Source organism: Sorex araneus, chromosome 1 (assembly GCF_027595985.1).
Source record: "Sorex araneus isolate mSorAra2 chromosome 1, mSorAra2.pri, whole genome shotgun sequence".
Taxonomy (NCBI): Eukaryota; Metazoa; Chordata; class Mammalia; order Eulipotyphla; family Soricidae; genus Sorex; species Sorex araneus.
The window spans coordinates 191,546,092-191,563,784 of record NC_073302.1 but is presented as its reverse complement, the minus strand read 5'-3'; the positions used below and the strand labels follow the sequence as shown (position 1 = coordinate 191,563,784).

At 37.6% G+C, this 17,693-nt stretch overlaps 1 protein-coding gene across 1 annotated transcript in view; it reads right to left on the bottom strand.

Moving 5' to 3' along the window:
- Window positions 1-17,693, bottom strand: part of GCC2 (GRIP and coiled-coil domain containing 2) — a 61,400-nt gene that overhangs the window by 27,661 nt on the left and 16,046 nt on the right. The window contains 15 exon segments of the mRNA XM_055132445.1: window positions 2,948-2,966; window positions 2,968-3,111; window positions 4,628-4,732; window positions 5,122-5,286; window positions 5,813-5,932; window positions 8,967-9,065; window positions 9,170-9,199; window positions 9,201-9,268; window positions 13,769-13,838; window positions 14,404-15,047; window positions 15,050-15,266; window positions 15,268-15,311; window positions 15,314-16,740; window positions 16,742-16,779; window positions 16,781-16,828. Of these exon segments, the coding sequence (XP_054988420.1) occupies window positions 2,948-2,966; window positions 2,968-3,111; window positions 4,628-4,732; window positions 5,122-5,286; window positions 5,813-5,932; window positions 8,967-9,065; window positions 9,170-9,199; window positions 9,201-9,268; window positions 13,769-13,838; window positions 14,404-15,047; window positions 15,050-15,266; window positions 15,268-15,311; window positions 15,314-16,740; window positions 16,742-16,779; window positions 16,781-16,828 (3,238 nt within the window).

The window sequence follows — 17,693 nt, the reverse complement described above, 5'->3', positions numbered from 1 at the left end:
CAAGTAGGATTCATCATAATTCACCATATAACTTAAAGAAAAATAAAACTTATATGATCATATCAAGAGATGCAGAGAAAGCATTCGATAAGATTCAGCACCCATTCATGATAAAAACTGTCTAACAAAATGGGAATTGAATGAACGTTCCTTAATGTAGTCAAAGCAGATGTTGTAACACAGACTGGTCCAACATTTGGAAAACAATATGGACATTTCTCAAAAAAGTAGAAACTGAGCTCCCATGTGACTAAGTAATACCACTCCTGGGAATACACCCTGGGGACCCAAAAATACAATAAAGAAAAGCTGTCTGCACTGCTTTTCACAATTTCTGCCTCAGGATATTCAATTCTAATCCATTAATCTGAGGGTTTATCTTTATTCCAATACCACACTGTTTAAATTATTATCACTTTATAGTAAAGCTGTCTGCAGCATTATTCACAGTAGCCAGAATCTGGAAACAACCCAATGCCTGAGAACAGATGACTGGATAAAGAAATTATGGCACACCTACAAAATGGAGTTCTACAGAGTCATTAGGAAAATGAAATCATGAAATTTGCTTATAAATGGATGGACGTGAAGCACCATGTTGTATGAAATGAATCAGAGGAAGAAGGACAGACACACAATAATCACAGTCATCTGCGGAATATAAAAAAATACAGTATGAGAATAATATCCGAAGACAACAGAAATGAGGGCCTGGAAAGCTAGTTCATGGTTCGAAGTTTGGCAAAAAAGAGGGTGTGGGGGTGTGGAGTGCAGGGAGAGGGCAGTCAGGAAAAGAAGGGACCATTATGACAGTGGTAGTAGGAAATGACCACTCTGGACAAGAACCGGGTACTGAAAGGAGGTACAGTGAAATGCATAATACCCCTTAATAGTATTGCAAACCACAGTGCCTAAAAGGAAATAAAAAGAGCAAGAATAAATGTCAGTCATAATGGCAGGTTGTGGGTTTGGGGTGTGTGAGGGAAAATGGGGACTCTGGCAGCAGGAAATATACTCTGGTGAAGGGATGGGTGTTGGAACACTGCATCAACCATGAACTACTTTGTAATTGTGTATCTCACAGTAAATTTTTTTTTTAATTTTTAAAATTTTATTGAATCACCGTGAGATAGTTACAAGCTTTCATGTTTGGGTTACAATCTCACAATGATCAAACACCCATCCCTCCACCAGTGCACATTCCCCAACACCAATATCCCGGGTATATCCCCCCTTTCCCACCCTCCTCCTGCCTCTAAGGCAGACAATATTCCCCATACTCTCTCTCTCATTTTGGGCATTATAGCTTGCAACACAGACACTGAGAGGTCATCATGCTTGGTCCATTATCTACTTTCGGCATGCATCTCCCATCCCAACTGGTTCCTCCAGCCATCATTTTCTTAGGGATCCCTTCTCTATTCCATCTGCCTTCTCCTCTCCGCTCATGAAGCAGTCTTCCAGCTATAGTGCAATCCCCCTGGCCTTGAATCTACTATACTTGGGTGTCAGCCTCATATGATTTTATTTTATACTCCACAAATGAGTGCAGTCCCTCTATGTCTGTCCCTCTCTTTCTGATTCATTTCACTTAGCATGATACTCTCCATGTTTATCCATTTATAAGCAAATTTCATGACTTCATCTCTCTTAACAGCTGCATAGTATTCCATTGTGTAGATGTACCAAAGTTTCTTTAACCAGTCATCTGTTTTAGGGCACTCGGGTTGTTTCCATATTTTGGCTATTGTCTCAGTAATTTTTTAAAAAATGCTTATGTGACTTGACCACTGAGTACTGCATTTACTCATGGCACTTATGGTTGCCCTCTACTAGATTAAGAAAGATTTATTTATTTCTAGCTTGCTGAAGGATTTATACTTTTCAAATGAACTGATGTTTCATTTATATTGTATGCTCTGTTTGTTCAGGTGACTCTTTTATATCTTATAGGGAATTTTATCAAGATCTTTTACTTACTAAAGCAGATACCTAAGCTTTATCTATAGTATTTTCTAACATTAAGCCAATATTCTTTTAAAGGATAAAACACACACTTATAGGCCTATTTAGATATTTCCTTAATACTTATATTAAGTATTAATAATAATTATAAGTAATAATAATTAATTATAAATAAATAATAATGATAATAAATAAATAAGAAGAATAAGAAGATTCTCTTTTTATTCTTATTAAATCGTATATATGTAGGGTTAACCTATTTCTTTTTTTTTAAATAATTTTTTATTAATGAATCATTGTGAGGTACAGTTACAGACTTAAAAACTTTTGTGCTGTGTTTCAGTCATACAATGACCGAGTAAGGGATAACCTATTTATGTAAATTTTAAAACTTGGGGCTGGAGCGACAGCAAAGTGGGTAGGGCGTTTGCCTTGCACGAGGACAACCCAGGTTTGATTCCCAGCATCCCATATGGTCCCCTGAGCACCACCAGGGGTAATTCCTGAGTCCAAAGCCTGGAGTAAGCCCTGTGCTTCACCGGGTGTGACCCAAAAAGAAAAAAAAAATTTAAACTCATCAGCATAGCAAACTAGCCATCTTACTGATTTTATAAAATTTATATATCCATAAAAAGATAGTTTAAAAAAAAACAGTAGTCTTAATCAACCTATTATTGACTTACAGTTTTGTTAATTTTGGAATTTCATATTAACTTTATCTGTGTGTCTGCAATTGCTACACCTTAAGAATAAATTTTAAAAACAGTCTCTCAAAAAATAATGCTTAAGTGAATGAATGCATTAAGTACAAACTTGAACCATAAAGATCCAAAACAACCAATGATTCTACACCCCTCTGCTCCTTAGAAATGTTTAGCACTTCCTCAGAGATTTAATTGGCAAAAACTGGTAAAACAAGCAACCAATGCTTCTTCCCTATATTCTGGAATTATCGTAAATTAAAGGGAATTATTTTACTCACTCATTTCTTCTTGCAGGGTTTTCCTGTTTTTGTTTTTGAATCTTTATTTCTTGTTCCAAATCTTCTATCTTGCTGTTTTTATTAATTAACTTTTGATTTAGTTCTTTCATCAAACGTTCATAATCAGCTATTTCCATATTCATCAATGTGGTTTGCTGGGCATCCTGTACATGTAATAGATAAAAATCTGTATACTAGCTGAGGAGGTGCTCAAAGAGCCAGTGCACACGTATTCTGGTGCCCCGAATACTGAACTGAAGTAACTCTTGAGCACTGTAGGGTGTGCGTAAAAACCAAAACCAAACCAACAAACAAATATTCACACAATACCAGATCAGTCTTTTTTTGGGGGGGATGGGAGAGGAGAGCTTGAGGCGAGAATGGAGGGGACTCTGAGCAGTACTCAGGGAGTCCAGAGGGCCCTCCCTGTAATTCTGGGTCAACAGGGACACAATGCAGCTGGATGGAGTTGTGCCAGCAGTGCTTGGGGTGAGGGGGTGGAGTGGACACACCCAGAGGGATTCCTATGGAACCTGGGTCATTCACATAGAGGGCATGGACAATCTTGCCAGACCCAGTAAATTTCTTTGGTAAAAGATCTAAAATGTTGCCACAGGAATAAAGCTTTCATTTTGCATTTTAAATTTGATTTTTAAGTTTTTTAGTAATATAGAAACTTCACATTTAAATAAGAAGTTAGGGGCTGGATCGATAGCACAGCGGTTAGGGCATTTGCCTTGCACAGTTGACCCGCAATTGACTCCCAGCATCCCATATCGTTCTGCCAAACACTGCCAGGAGTAATTCCTGAGTGCAGAGCCAGGAGTAACCCCTGTGCATCACCAGGTGTGACCCAAAAAGTACAAAAAAAAAAAAAAAAAAAGAAGAAATAAATTATAAGTTGATGCTTTTTAGTTTATAATTTTGTAAGATAACATGTATTTTACAATAGTTGAACCACATATAGTCCTCTGGATACTGTCAGGAGTGAGTCTTAAAAAATAAATACAGTCCTCCAAGTATTGCCAGGAATAAACCATGTATCAAACCTTATTGTTATTATGTATCAAACTAAGGTTTGGAGACAGCACAGTGGGTAGGGTGCTTGCCTTGCACATATTTCATACATATCTTAAATAAGGTTTGATATGACTGTTATCAAAATCTCTTATAATTTCTGAACCTAGAATTTTCTGGAGAAAAAATTCAAAAAAATAATTTAAAATTTCAATTTTGAGGAAAGCAATTTAAAAAATTTGGGGGTTGGGGCTGGAGTGATAGCACAGTGGGTAGGGTGTTTGCCTTGCACGCAGCCGACCTAGGTTCGAATCCCAGCATCCCATATGGTCCCCTGAGCACCGCCAGGGGTGATTCCTGAGTGCATGAGCCAGGAGTGAGCCCTGTGCATCGCCGGGTGTGACCCAAAAAGAAAAAAAAAAAAATTGGGGGGTCGTGTGAGGGTTTGGAGCACACATTAGGGTAACTCCTGACTGCACATCTGCACGCAGTAACTCCTGGTGGTACTCAGGGAACCATATGGGATGCCGGGGATTGAAGCTGGTTAGCCTCATGCAAAGCAAGTGTCCTGTCTGCTGTACTATCTTACCAGCCTGAGCAATCAATTTATTAATATTTTGTTTCCACAAATAATCATTTTGAAATACTTCTCTCTCTTCTCACCTTTCTAACAAGCTCTAATTCTTGCAAGGTTTTCTGAAGCTGTTTCTTTTCGTTTTGAAGCTGGAGCTGAAGTTCTCCAAGTTCACTTATAGAACTGGCATGCTCCTAAAATTAAAAATAACCCCCCCACACACAAAGGAGCATTACTATAAAATCAATCAGCATTTTTTAACCTCCAGTCCATAGGCCAGAAGGTTGAAAACCACTGATCTACACAATTATAGCCTGGAACCAGCATGTAGGACAGGTGTAAATGGTTGAAAACAGTGAAATTAATGACATACTAAAATGTAAATAATTTGGAAAATCTACATAATTAATATATATTCACCCTCAAACCATACCTTACATTTTCAAATTATAGTTGACATAGATTCAAGAATTCAAGAACACCAATTTCCTTACAAATGCTACTTGTTAGTCTTTCCATTTAAATGATGTGAAGAAAAAAAATCACCATATAATATGAATTAATAACAGTGGACTGTTTTTACCTTTATTTTCTGCTCTTTCTGAAGTCTTTCAGCTTCTAACTCTATGTCCACCATTGATTTGGCTCTTTGAACTTCTAAAATCTGTATTTCTAGTAACTTGGAATTAGACTGTAAAGTCTCAATACGAGCGAGGAGATCTTCATTATCAGAATTTAATTTTTCACACTAGGATGACAAATATTTAATTATTGAAAATATATGCAGGAGAATAAGTATAAAAGAGTTCACAGTACTTGCACAGTATGAAAAAAAGCTGGAAACAATCTTTTTGGATAGGAACTGAGTTGTGAAAGTAGATAAAGGGATATACCTGATAACCTTTCATTTTCTGTCCTGCAAACCATAAAGCCCAAAGGCGGTAAGGGGGAGGAGACAGAGAGATGGGGGGAATGCCTGCCATAGTGACACATGGGGGGCTGGGGGGCAGAAGACGGGAGGGAAACTGGGACCACTGGTGGTGGGTTTTAGATTTTAAGTATTGGAACATTATAGGACTGAGATCCAATAATGAACAATTTTGTAAATGTGTTTATCACTGAATCAATTAAAAATCAACAAAAAAGAAAACAGACCAATCAGATCAGCTGTTCAGAGCAAGGGTCTGAGCACACCAGGCCGCACGGGAGCATGTTGGGTATGTACCCTAATCACTGCACTATTCCCGGCCCCTTTATTAAATCGTGAAAGTTACCTGAAAAGTCAAATTCTTTAACTGTCGTGTAAGGTCTTCTATACAACATTCAAAATTATTAGCACGTTCTTTTTCCACATCCAACTGTTCAGATTGTTTATCATATTCTAATAGGAGATTCTTCAAAAGAAAACAAAAAGATTTAACTCTATGATATTATATACTAACAAGTCAGATTGTACGATCAAGCCACCTTAAATCTACCTTCTTTTTTTTTTCTTTTTAGGTCATACCCAGCAATGCTCTGGGGTTATTCCTGGCTCTGCACTCAGGAATTACTTCTGGTGATGCCTGAGGGACCATATGAAATGCCAGGGATTGAACCCAGGTCACCCATGTGTAAGGCAAACACCCTCCTGTATTATCACTCTGCCAACCCTTGATATCTATCTTGAGTTAGAATATTTGCCCAAGTTAACATTTGATAGAATACCTGACTTTATGTAACAAAATTTGAGTAACTCTGATGATTTTTAGTATAGGCAAGAACACATACTGTACATTAGAACATCCTCTCAAGAGTAGCTGCATGTTACACCGATATATATTTGCCAGGAAGTTCACAGTTTACATCAGGGGTCACTGTTTTCCCCCTTTCTGTTTTTAGGCATACATGGCTGTGTTCAGGAATCATTCCTGGAGGTTCCTGGGTAAACACATGCTGTGCTGGGGACTACCAGAGACAGCATGTGTGAGGCCTGTGCCTTAACACGTGTACAATTTCTCCTGTCCAAGGTTCATCTGTTTGGTACAGTTCATCTGTTTGGATAAATATACTCCATAGGTCAATGTCCTAAAATTCCCTATGCTTCTACCTTGTCACCTTTTCCTTCTCAAAGTCACAGGAACCACTGATTTTTACAGAGTATTTAGTTACGTGTTTTCCAGAGTGTCAAGGTAGACTTTTCAGATTTACTTATTTCACTTAGTAGAGCTTTTTTTTTTTTTTTTTTTTTTTTTTTGTTTTTTTTGGGTCACACCCGGCAATGCACAGGGGTTACTCCTGGCTCTGCACTCAGGAATTACCCTTGGCGGTGCTCAGGGGACCATATGGGATGCTGGGATTTGAACCCGGGTCGGCCGCGTGCAAGGCAAACGCCCTACCCGCTGTGCTATCTCTCCAGCCCCAACTTAGTAGAGCTTTTATCTAAGTTTTTCCATATTGTCTGTTAGCTAATTTCTTTTTAAGTGCCAACCAGTATTTTATGCCCAGTAGATACACAACACTTTATTTTACTTCTGAAGACCACTTGGTTGCTTCCAAGTTTAGGAACCTACAAATAAAGTTGCTTATAAACATCTATGTGCAGGTTTTTGTGCTAATATAAAGTTTTGAACTTCACTGCATAAATACCAAGGAGCATAGCTGTTGGACCATATGGTAAGTATTGTTTAGTTTTTTAAAGAAACTGCCAAACTTCTTTCAGTGATTATATGCCACTGGAGAAAGTAGCACTTAGTGTTTGTTTTTTGAGAAACCAAGAGGTATACAGTGCTATTTCACTGTCACTTAGTTTTCATTTCCCTGATAAAATATGGAGTATCTTTTCATATGCTTACTTTCTTTGACAGGTCTTTGGCCCTTTTTAAGACTAGGTTTTGTTTTGCTTCTTGTTTTTAGTGTTAATACTTTGTATGTTTTGGGTTAATGGCTCATTCCAAATATTTTTTAGCCGTATCTTGACTTCTTTCAGAAAAAAAGAAAAATTTTCATTTTCGTAAGTACAGATCACTTTTTTCATAGATCATGACATTTTTGGTGTTGATATAAACAAAAGTTATTGCTGGGCTGGGGAGATAACTGCAAGGACTGAAGCACATGATGTGCATCTAAGAGACCTGGGTTCAATCTTCAGCATCCCCAGAGTGATCCTGAAGCATCAAGTTGGGATTAGCCTCTGCCCAGTGCTAGGGGTAGCCCGACCCCTACCCATCAAAATGTTATTACCATAGCAATAACATCAAGGTTTTCTCCTTATGTCTTTCAGGAATTTCAGTTCTGTGTTTTACATTTAAGAATATGAATCTTTTTCTTTTTTTTTCTCTTTTGGGTCATACCTGATGATGCACAGGGGTTACTCCTGGCTCTACACTCAGGAATTACTCCTGGCAATGTTCGGGTGACCATAGGAGATGCCGGGGATCGAACCCGGGTTGGCCGAGTACAAGGCAAACTCCCTATCCGCTATGCTATCGCACCAGCTCCAAGAATATGAATCTTTTAAGGCTAATTTTTGTGAAAGATATGAGTTGTGTCTAGGATTCATTTATTTGCAAGAGACTGTCTAATTGTTCCAGCACTACCATTTGTTAAATAATACTCTGATCCATTATCAACGATCAGTTGGCTAAATGCGGGAGAGTTTCTAGTCTATTTTGATGTACTGATATTTTTGTCTTCTCTTTCACCACTACCAGCCTTGAGTTTTTTGGAGGAGTAGGGTGGGGTGGAGTAATGAGGGGAATACTTGCAGAACATGAGGGCTACTCACACTCTTTCCTCTAAGAAAACTTTTTTGTAGCATTTTCAGCGGTTTTTCATAATAATACAAAATAATTTTAGTTCTGCTTTGGGGCAGGGGTTTGGGTTCAGGATGGAAACATCCAAAATATGGTGGTGGGAAGGTGTAATGGTGGTGGGATTGGTGTTCGAATATTAAATGTAATCAAATATCATGAGCTACTTTATGTAAGAAAAAAATTTAAAAATTTGAAAATTTTAAAAAAGAAAAGAAAAAAGTGCCTGACATAGAGGAGAGTGGGAGGAACTGAGAACACTGGTGGAAAGAGGTGGACGCTAGGTGAAGGAAGGGACTGGTACTGGAACATAGCACGCTGGAAACTCAATCATGGACAACTTTGTAACTTTGCATTCAGTTAAAAAAAATTAACTACCTAAAATCTTGATAGTAGGGGCCATATGAACAGTTCAAAGGGCCAGGAAAAATTCTGTTCTGCGTTTTTCTGGGTTTGATCCCACATGCCCCCAAGCACTACTGGGAATATCTTCCCAAGCACCAAGCCTGGGGTAGTCCCCAAGAACCATGGCTCCTGAAATTACTAAAAATACAAGGTAATTATTTATGGATTAGGACTTTACATTTCTGAGGTAACTTTAATTTACAAATATAAGTTTAAAATAAGATCTTTTTACCTTATAGTTTTCTGCTCCTTGAATGAGTTCTCTCATGGATGAAGACAACTGATCCTTTTCTGATCTAACAGATTCAAGTTCTTCCCGTAGCAACTGGGCCTACAAATATACAATATAATACAATAAAGAATTGATAAACAGAAAATAATTTGATTTTCTAAACTATAAGGATCTTGAATCTTGCATTTAAAAAGTAACCTTACCTCTTTTCTGCTAGAATCTAGTTCTTTTTTTTGCCTTCACAGCTACCAGTTTAATCTTAATTTTCTCCTCTTTCTCTCTAGTTTCTTTTTCCAGACATCCTGAAAGCATAAAAGAATTACACATGACTATATATGAATTCAGAAAAAAAAATCTATTTCAGTAAAAGAATTTGATTATCTGGAACACAAAACCTGCAATTTGAAATTAAAAGAAAGTATGCAGCAAAACAATCCTATTTTTGTAGGGGCTGGGGAGCTGGCTTGAAGGGACGACGCTCGTGCAAAAAACCCTGACTGACCTTCTGCACGGGATAGCTCTTTAAATCACTATTATTGTTATCCCATTGTTTATCGATTTACCCAAGTGGGCTCCAGTAACGTCTCCATTCATCCCATCCCTAAGATTTTAGCAGCCTCTCCTTTTTATCGACTGGAGACTCTTTTCGGGTCAGGGGAGTGATACCTGTTATTGTTACTGTATTTGGCATATTGAATACGCCACGGGGAGCTTGCCAGGCTCTTCTGAGAGCTCTTTAAATACTCCCTGGACAGTAACCCTGAAGTACTTTACCAGGAGTAGGCACTGAGCATTACTAAATGTGCCTCCCCCAAATAATATCATTAATTTTCATTTTGGTTTGGGGGCCACACCCAGTAGCACTCAGAAGCTACTCCCAATTTGGCATCCACTCCTAGGAGGTCTTGGATCCATGAGATACCAAGAATCACCTATGCTTCGAGTATGTGTTCTGCCCTTTAAGTGATCTCTCTGGTTTTGGGGGGCCATACCCAATGCTGCCTGAAGTCTCTTCCTGGTAGCATCTGCAGGGACTGAACCCAGGCTTCCCATTGTTCCAGGGTCCGACCCTTGGAATTATCTCCCTGGTTCTCAATCTCACAGCTTTTAATACCAACTATAATATTTACTACAGTTTTTATTCTGCATTACTTGGGACACACTGGCAGTGCCCAGGGAATTACATGATACTAGGAACTGAACTGAGGTTAGCCACCTGCAAGGCTAAGATGCCTTAACTCCTATTTCAAAGTTAAGATGCCTTAACTCCTATTTCTTAAGCCCCCAAATTATGAATTCTATCCCTAGCTTTCTCCCTTTAATTCCAGATTTGCATTATTTGTCTACTTGTCATATCTAGTTAAACTGATATTTAATTATCTGAAATTGAGTTTCTAAATGGGACTACATCAATATAAAAAAAGTTTCTGCATGGCAAATATTTCCAGATACCCATTCCTGGCTGAGACCTCTGGGACAATCTTGGTGGAGGCAGCTCTCATCCAACCCAAGCCCAGGCAGCTGCACCAAACCCCAAATCCATCGACAGTCTGGCAAGACTCCACTGGTTCAGGACTAAGGCCCTAATCTGTCAAAACTTCAGAAACGGGGAGGGGGGGGCGGGGGGCTGGGTTGGTGGAAAATTCCAGGCCTTCTCAGGTTTGGGAGGGGCTGCCTCACTCCTCATACTTCTGGAAGCCCTGGCAGCCATACCCAGTTAAATTCTGCCCAGTTTTCTGGAGTGCACAGCCATCACATCTCAAAACTGTACAAAACACTGCCATCCCAGGAGTAGTATACCAGATGTGATCGGCTGTAACGTGGAAGTCAACCAATCTTGGCTAACAAAAAAATTAACTTGCAACAACAGACTACTAAACCCTTAGACAAGGACTTATTGTCCCCATAGTATTAAGTCCCCAAGGTATTAAGTCAAGATACAACTATTTTCTACAGAATCAATCTTCTGTGGAAATATTTTTGATCACTCCATTAGCCATTTATTGGTAACAAGCAATATAAAATTATTTGGGCCTGCTATAGAGACAGGCTTGAGGGGTGGTAGGGAAAAAAAAGGCAATGATGGAGGGAAGGTGACAGTAGTGGTGGGATTGGTGTTGAAATATTAAATGCATGTAACAAATTACCACTAACTTTGCAAACCACGGTGTTTAAATAAAGTGGGGAAAATTTTTTTCTGCATGGAAAAGGAAACACAGACTAAAACTAACACACCAAATGGAATGGGAAAACATATCTGCCTTCAACACCAAATAAAAGGTTAATAGCCAAGATATAGAGAGCACTCACATAGATCAAAAACAACAAAATAAAGACATTATCAGAAACTGGAAATAGGAAACAGACTTCTCTGAAGACAAATGGCCAATAGATACATGAAAAAGTGCTATTGTCACTTGTTAGGAAAACTCAAAAAAGACAATAAAATATCATCTTACACAAGTATGAAGGGCATATGTGCACACACGCGCGCGCACACACACACACACAAACTGGGAACAAACTGTAATCACAGGGGTGTAGTAAGCAGGAACTCTTGTTCACTGTTACTGGGATGTTGTCTGGTTCTATCCCTATGGAAAACTGTATGGAGATTTCTCAGAAAACAAATAAAGCTGCCTTATGACTCAGTGATTCCGTTTCTTGGTATCTACCACCTAAACACAAAAATACTTATCCACTCATTGTAGCACTTAGTACAATAGCTAGGCTATGAAATCAACCTAGATATCCAAGGACAAATGGGTGGATAATGAAGGTTGGCACATACACACAATGGAATACTATGCATTTATAAGGAATTATGAAATCATGCTATTTGCTACATGCATTAAACTGGGAGGTATTAAATCAAAAGAAGGACAATGGATGGTCTCTTATTTGTAGTATACAGAATAGTAGGAATGCAAAGTCTCAAATATAGGGGTACTGAAATCATCCCTCACCTTAGATTACAGAAAATGAGGATAGGGAAGGAGAGAAATCAAGGGGGTTGTAAGAAGTGGTGGATGAGGTGCTAGGGGCTGGGACCAACAGCTACAGGTGCTTTGGCGGTGCAGAGCTGAATATGCATATACCCAAACCAGACAGCCAATGAAACCCTAAGCATGAGACTCCAACTATAATAACCAAATTAAAAAATGCCTGTCACAGAACCTGGATAGTGGCAGAAGTTGATACTGGTGGTAAGATTGGTGGTAGAATACTGTATACTTAACTTTTACTATGAATAACTCTGCAAACCTTAAATATTTTAAAGAATAAAAGTGAGTACCTGACTCATTTCTTTTGTCTTATTCTTCTGGCCACACCCAGTGTGACCAGGGCTTACTCCTGGCCCTGCCCTCAGGGATCACTCCTAGCTGTGCTTGGGGTATCTTACGGGGCGCTCGGGAATGAATGCAGGTTGGCTGTGTGCAAGCTGAGGACCACACCTGCTGTCCTATTGCTCCAGCACTGCCCTCCTTATTTCTCAGTCTATTACAGAAAAGTGGGAGTTTTCTTTTACCTTCCTCTTAGTACCACCAATCTGTATGAGGAATTAAGTGCCTAATGATCTTGCCTCCCCAGAACTGTCTAGCATTCTCTTTGATAATACATGCTAACCTAAGTATCTGCTGTTCCATCTTGTTAAAATACCATTTCCCACATTTGAAAAAACTGTCATTCTTGAAGAGTATATAGTGCATATACTACATATATCCTTAAGAGTATATATAGAGTGTATACTACACATACATTTGACCTTAAATGTATACCTATATATACACACAAGAGTATATGTAGTGTAACAAAGCACGAACTGCTTGGTTTGAATTAGGCTAAGCATGAAATGACTGTATCACTGTCAGCAATTTCATGTTTACCCTAATTCAAAACAAGCAATTCATGCCTTTTTTTTTTTAATTAATTAATTTATTTTTTGGTTTTTGGATCACATCTGGTGATGCACAGGGGTTACTCCTGGCTCTCCATTAAGGAATTACCCCTGGCTGTGCTCAGGGGACCATGTGGGATGCTGGGAATCGAACCCGGGTCGGCCACGCGCTAAAGGCAAATGCCCTACCCGCTGTGCTATTACTCCAGCCCCAATTCATGCTTTTTTTACACTGCCTCCATACCTCAAATTCAATATAGTTAAAACAGCTCCTCTGGCGTAATCTTTAAGAGATGGTCAGTATTCTATTCACTTGCTGTAAGTGCCTAAATACATACGCATTGAAATCCTGCTGAAAAAATGAAAAACCCCGTAGTTAGCACCATTCAGAAACTATTTGGTAGGGGTGGAAGTAAACAGTAGTTTATGGGTCTCTGTCTTTGTTGCCACAGCCAGTAGTGCTCAGGACTTACTCTTGGTTCTGTGTTCAGGATCATTTCTGGTGGAACACATTGGGACTACATGTGGTGCATAGATCAAAACAAGATGAGCCACAAAGGCAAGAACCTTATTCCAAGTACTATCTCAGGAAGTGAGTTTTAAAAGGAAAAGAAAATAGATGGTGGAAACGCAAGAAGAGACATGTCTTAAATAAGTCATTACTTGATTACTCTATTTTCCAAACTATATATATGTGTATATATATATATATATACATATATATATATATTTGTCATATCCAGTGGTGCTCAGGGGGCCTGTGATATCAGGGAATGAATGTGTGCTTCTTGCTGTTGAGCTACCTCTCCAGGCTTCCAACCTATTTACATTAGGGTACATCTTTGTACATCTGTGTACATCTGTGTACCTTACTGTAACAATGTACACAAAAACCATTGATTACCTATTCTTTCTTCCAGTTCTTTTACTGAAGAAGGCTGATCATTTTCTACAGGTGATTTCTGTATGGGATCCTAGATTTTACAAGAAAAACAAAACATCACTTCACTCCCATGCTGTACTTGTCATTATATGAAACATGAAAAAAATTATCAGAGAGCATACAAAAAATAATTTGGTGATCTTTTTCTTACTTGGTCTTTTAACTGATTTTTAACATATACATATATAAATATATCATTTACTACAAAGAAGTATTCAAGATCAAGATGAGCAATTGACACATCAAGTAATAAATGACTGTAATTTATAGTTTCCAAAATTTTATAGAAAACCCTAAAATTTTGGCTAAAGGTTAATACCATTAATAGCCTCATCTTCAACATAAAGTAAAACATATATTACACAACAGAATATAAATTTTTCATGTTTATCTAGTTTTTCTGGTAGCTTTATAACTTTAACCAACGTTGAGCCTCAGTAAGCCCAGTGATCATGAAAATATTTAATGCCTTTCTCAGAAACTTAGATGTCAAAAACTTACCAACGACTTCAAAGTGTAAAAATGTTAATATGTGCATTTTCAAGTGAGTGGAACTAATAATTTACTTAAACCAGTAAATTTCAAATAAATAGTACCTTTAATAGTATCAACTCTGCTCTCACATCCTGCAATTCATTCTCTTTTTGTTCTAATAATGACTTTAGGTTTTCATATTCATACGTTAAAGATTTTTCTTTTTCATTCACTTCATTTGTCCTATATAATTTTTGAGACATATCTTCAATTTGAAGTAAAACAACTTGATTTTCAAGCCTTTCTTCATTAGCATTCTTCATTTCCAACAGACTAAACTGTAGGACCTCTTGTCCTGACAGGATTTCTTTCAATTCTTTCCTTAAGAGTACTTTCTCTTGCTCAGAGTCTCTCAACGAAGATCTAAGTTCCTCACACTGAACTATGTTTTCTTCTTGAAGGCAATTAATCTTTTCCTCTAATTCTATTATTCTTTTATCATATTGAGAAGCCAAATTATGTTTTTCCTCACTTATTTTAGTGAAGGATTCACCTATAGCTTTCAGGACACTTGCAACATCTTGCTCCTTATTGTCTTCTGAAACCTTTAATTTCATTTGTTTTAGGAATTCATCCAACTGGGTTTTGATCAATAATTTCTGAACTTGCTCATTTTCAAAACATTTATTTAAATTATTTCGTTCTCCAATTGTTAATATAAGTTTCTTTTCTAATTCAGAAATTTGTTCCTTAAGCATAGCATCACCTTCTTTTTGAGGAAGGCTTCCAAATCCTTACTCAGTTGTTTCTTTTCTAAAGTCAACCTACTGTTTTCCTCATAAAGAGATTTCATTTCAGATGACAGTGCTGCCTGGTCTTCAGAGAGTATTTCTAACTGAATTATAAGCTCTTCTACTTTCTTGTTACTTTGATCCTTATCTTTTGAAGTTTCTTCTTGCCTTGCCATTAATTCATTTACTTTTTTTTTCTAGTTCACTGTTGTATTGAGTTGTTTGCTCCATCTTCTCCCTTCTATATTCAATCTTTTTTCCCTTTCACATTTTTTATGAAGGTCATCTATTTTTTCAAGAGAGCTTCCCATTTTACTTGTGAAATCATCTTTTTCCTCTGTAAGAGAACTTATCTTTGCTTCAAATTCTTTTAATATGATATCTCTTTGACTGAGACTAACTAAATATAGTTTATTCTTTTCCTGAAGGTTCTTTATGATACTTTCAAATTCTGGCACAACTTCCTGCTGTGATAACTTTTCATTTTCTCTCTGGAGACGGTTCACCGTTTCAACAAGAGCATCTTTCTCATTAAAAGCAGTTCTGAGTTTTTGTTGAAGTTCACTAACATCAGATGCTTGCTGCTGCTTCATGGATTCAAACTCTTGACTTATTTTTCCAGCAGATTCCCCCAGTTCTGTTTGTAAAATTTCCATAATCTCTCGCAAACTCTCATAATTTAAAATTGCTTCTTGCTTCTCTTGTTGTAGATTTTCATACTGTTCCTTAAGACCTCGTATTTCAAACATAAATGCTAACTTTTCCTTTTCTGAATCTGATAAAAATGTCTCATTTAGTTCTGACATTTCTTTTTTATGCTCTTCCCTAAGATGCTGTACTTCTTTGTTATGTTGCTCTACAATATGGCAAAGCTGCTTATTTGAATCCTCTAGCTGAGATTTTAACAGTTCAATTACACAGCCATGTTCTTCTTTGGCTAGCAATAACTCATTAATTTTAAACTCCAAATCTTCCCGTTCACGAAAAAATTCATCCCTTATTTGTTGGGCATCAATTTCAAATTTTAATTTAAGATTATTCATGTAAGTTAACTCATCTTTTAAAATACTATGTTGAGACTCCAGTTCTTTTAAAGTGTCTCCTAAGAGTTTGATCTTTTTATTTACATCTTGTTCATCATCCTGTAAGAGTAAATAACCCACTTGATTATCTGCATTTGAGGCATTCCCTAAGTTTTCTAATTCACATTCATTTTGATCCTGAATGTTCTTCTCACTATCCTTGTGTTATTTGACCAAATGGTCTACATTATCGACTTCTGCTTTGTGTTCTTTAGCAGATATTTGGTTCTGACACATCAATTTTTTCAGTTCTTTTTGGTGCATAGCCTTCAACTGTAAAAGTTCTTCTTGCAAAATATTATTATCTTTTTGGTAATGCTGAGAATTAGCTTCAATGACTTCTTGGAGATGAGTAATTTCTTGCTCCTTTTCATCTGTGGCAGCTTCTAATTGCTTTTGCAGATTTAAAATTTGCATCTCAAAGATTGGTCTAATTTTCTCAATCTCTTCTTGTAGCCTTTTAACATTATCTTCAGAGTCATTCTGAAATTTTAGTTGTTCTGAAAGCTCTAGTTGTTTCTTTGTTGCTTCTTCCAGTTCCTTTTGCAAGCGAGCTTTATCTTCACTGTGTCTAGTATATTCCGCCATTTTTCAAATTCTCCATTTCTTTCACATAGTTTTTTTTTTGATTGTTCAAATTCCTTGTGCAAATCTTCCATCTTAATTACAGAATCCTATTTAAAAAAGAAACACACACATACAGAAATTTTAAACAAAAGAAACTTCACTCCTTAGGAAAAATGTTTGTTTTAGGCTCACTGGACAGAAAAGGAAATAAGCAGAAATCAACATAGAAATTTCCCGCAGAGTCTGGCAAGCTACCCGTGGCGTATTCAACATGCCAAAAGCAGTAACAAAAAGTCTCAATGGAGATGTTACTGGTGCCTGCTCGAGCAAATCGATGAGAAACGGGATGACAGTGATATAGTGAACACAGAGAAATAATATATAATACTGATATTTCAAGAATTTTGTTTAGGCTCTAGTTACTGTAAGACAATAAAAATAGAAGAAATAAAAACATTATTCAAAGTAATAACTAAAATAACTAATAACTTAGAAAAACTCCGGATTTTATTTTCTTTTGTAATCATTGTATCACTGCCATCCCGTTGTTCGTTGATTTACTTGAGCGGGCACCAGTAATGTCTCTATTACACTCAGCCCTGAGATTTTAGCAGCCTCTCCTTACTCGTCTTTCCCAACAATTGGAGGCTCTTCCAGGGCCAGGGAAATGAGACCTATTTTTACTGCTTTTGGCATATCAAATACACCATGGGTAGCTTGCCAGGCTCTCCGAGAGGTATGTATTTATCTGTTACTGTATTCTGGATATGAATACGCCACAGAGAGCTTGCCATGCTCTCCCAAATGGGCAACAGACTCTCAGTAGCTTGTCAGGTTCTCCAAGAGGGAGAACTAGGCTATTAGATGCCGTGCAGCTGGGAGCCGTTGATGGGATTACATGCCGGGGGCAGTCTCAGGGTGTGACTGCCTAGCTACTGGAAAATGGGGGATCTGGGTGTAAGAGGCCCAGTC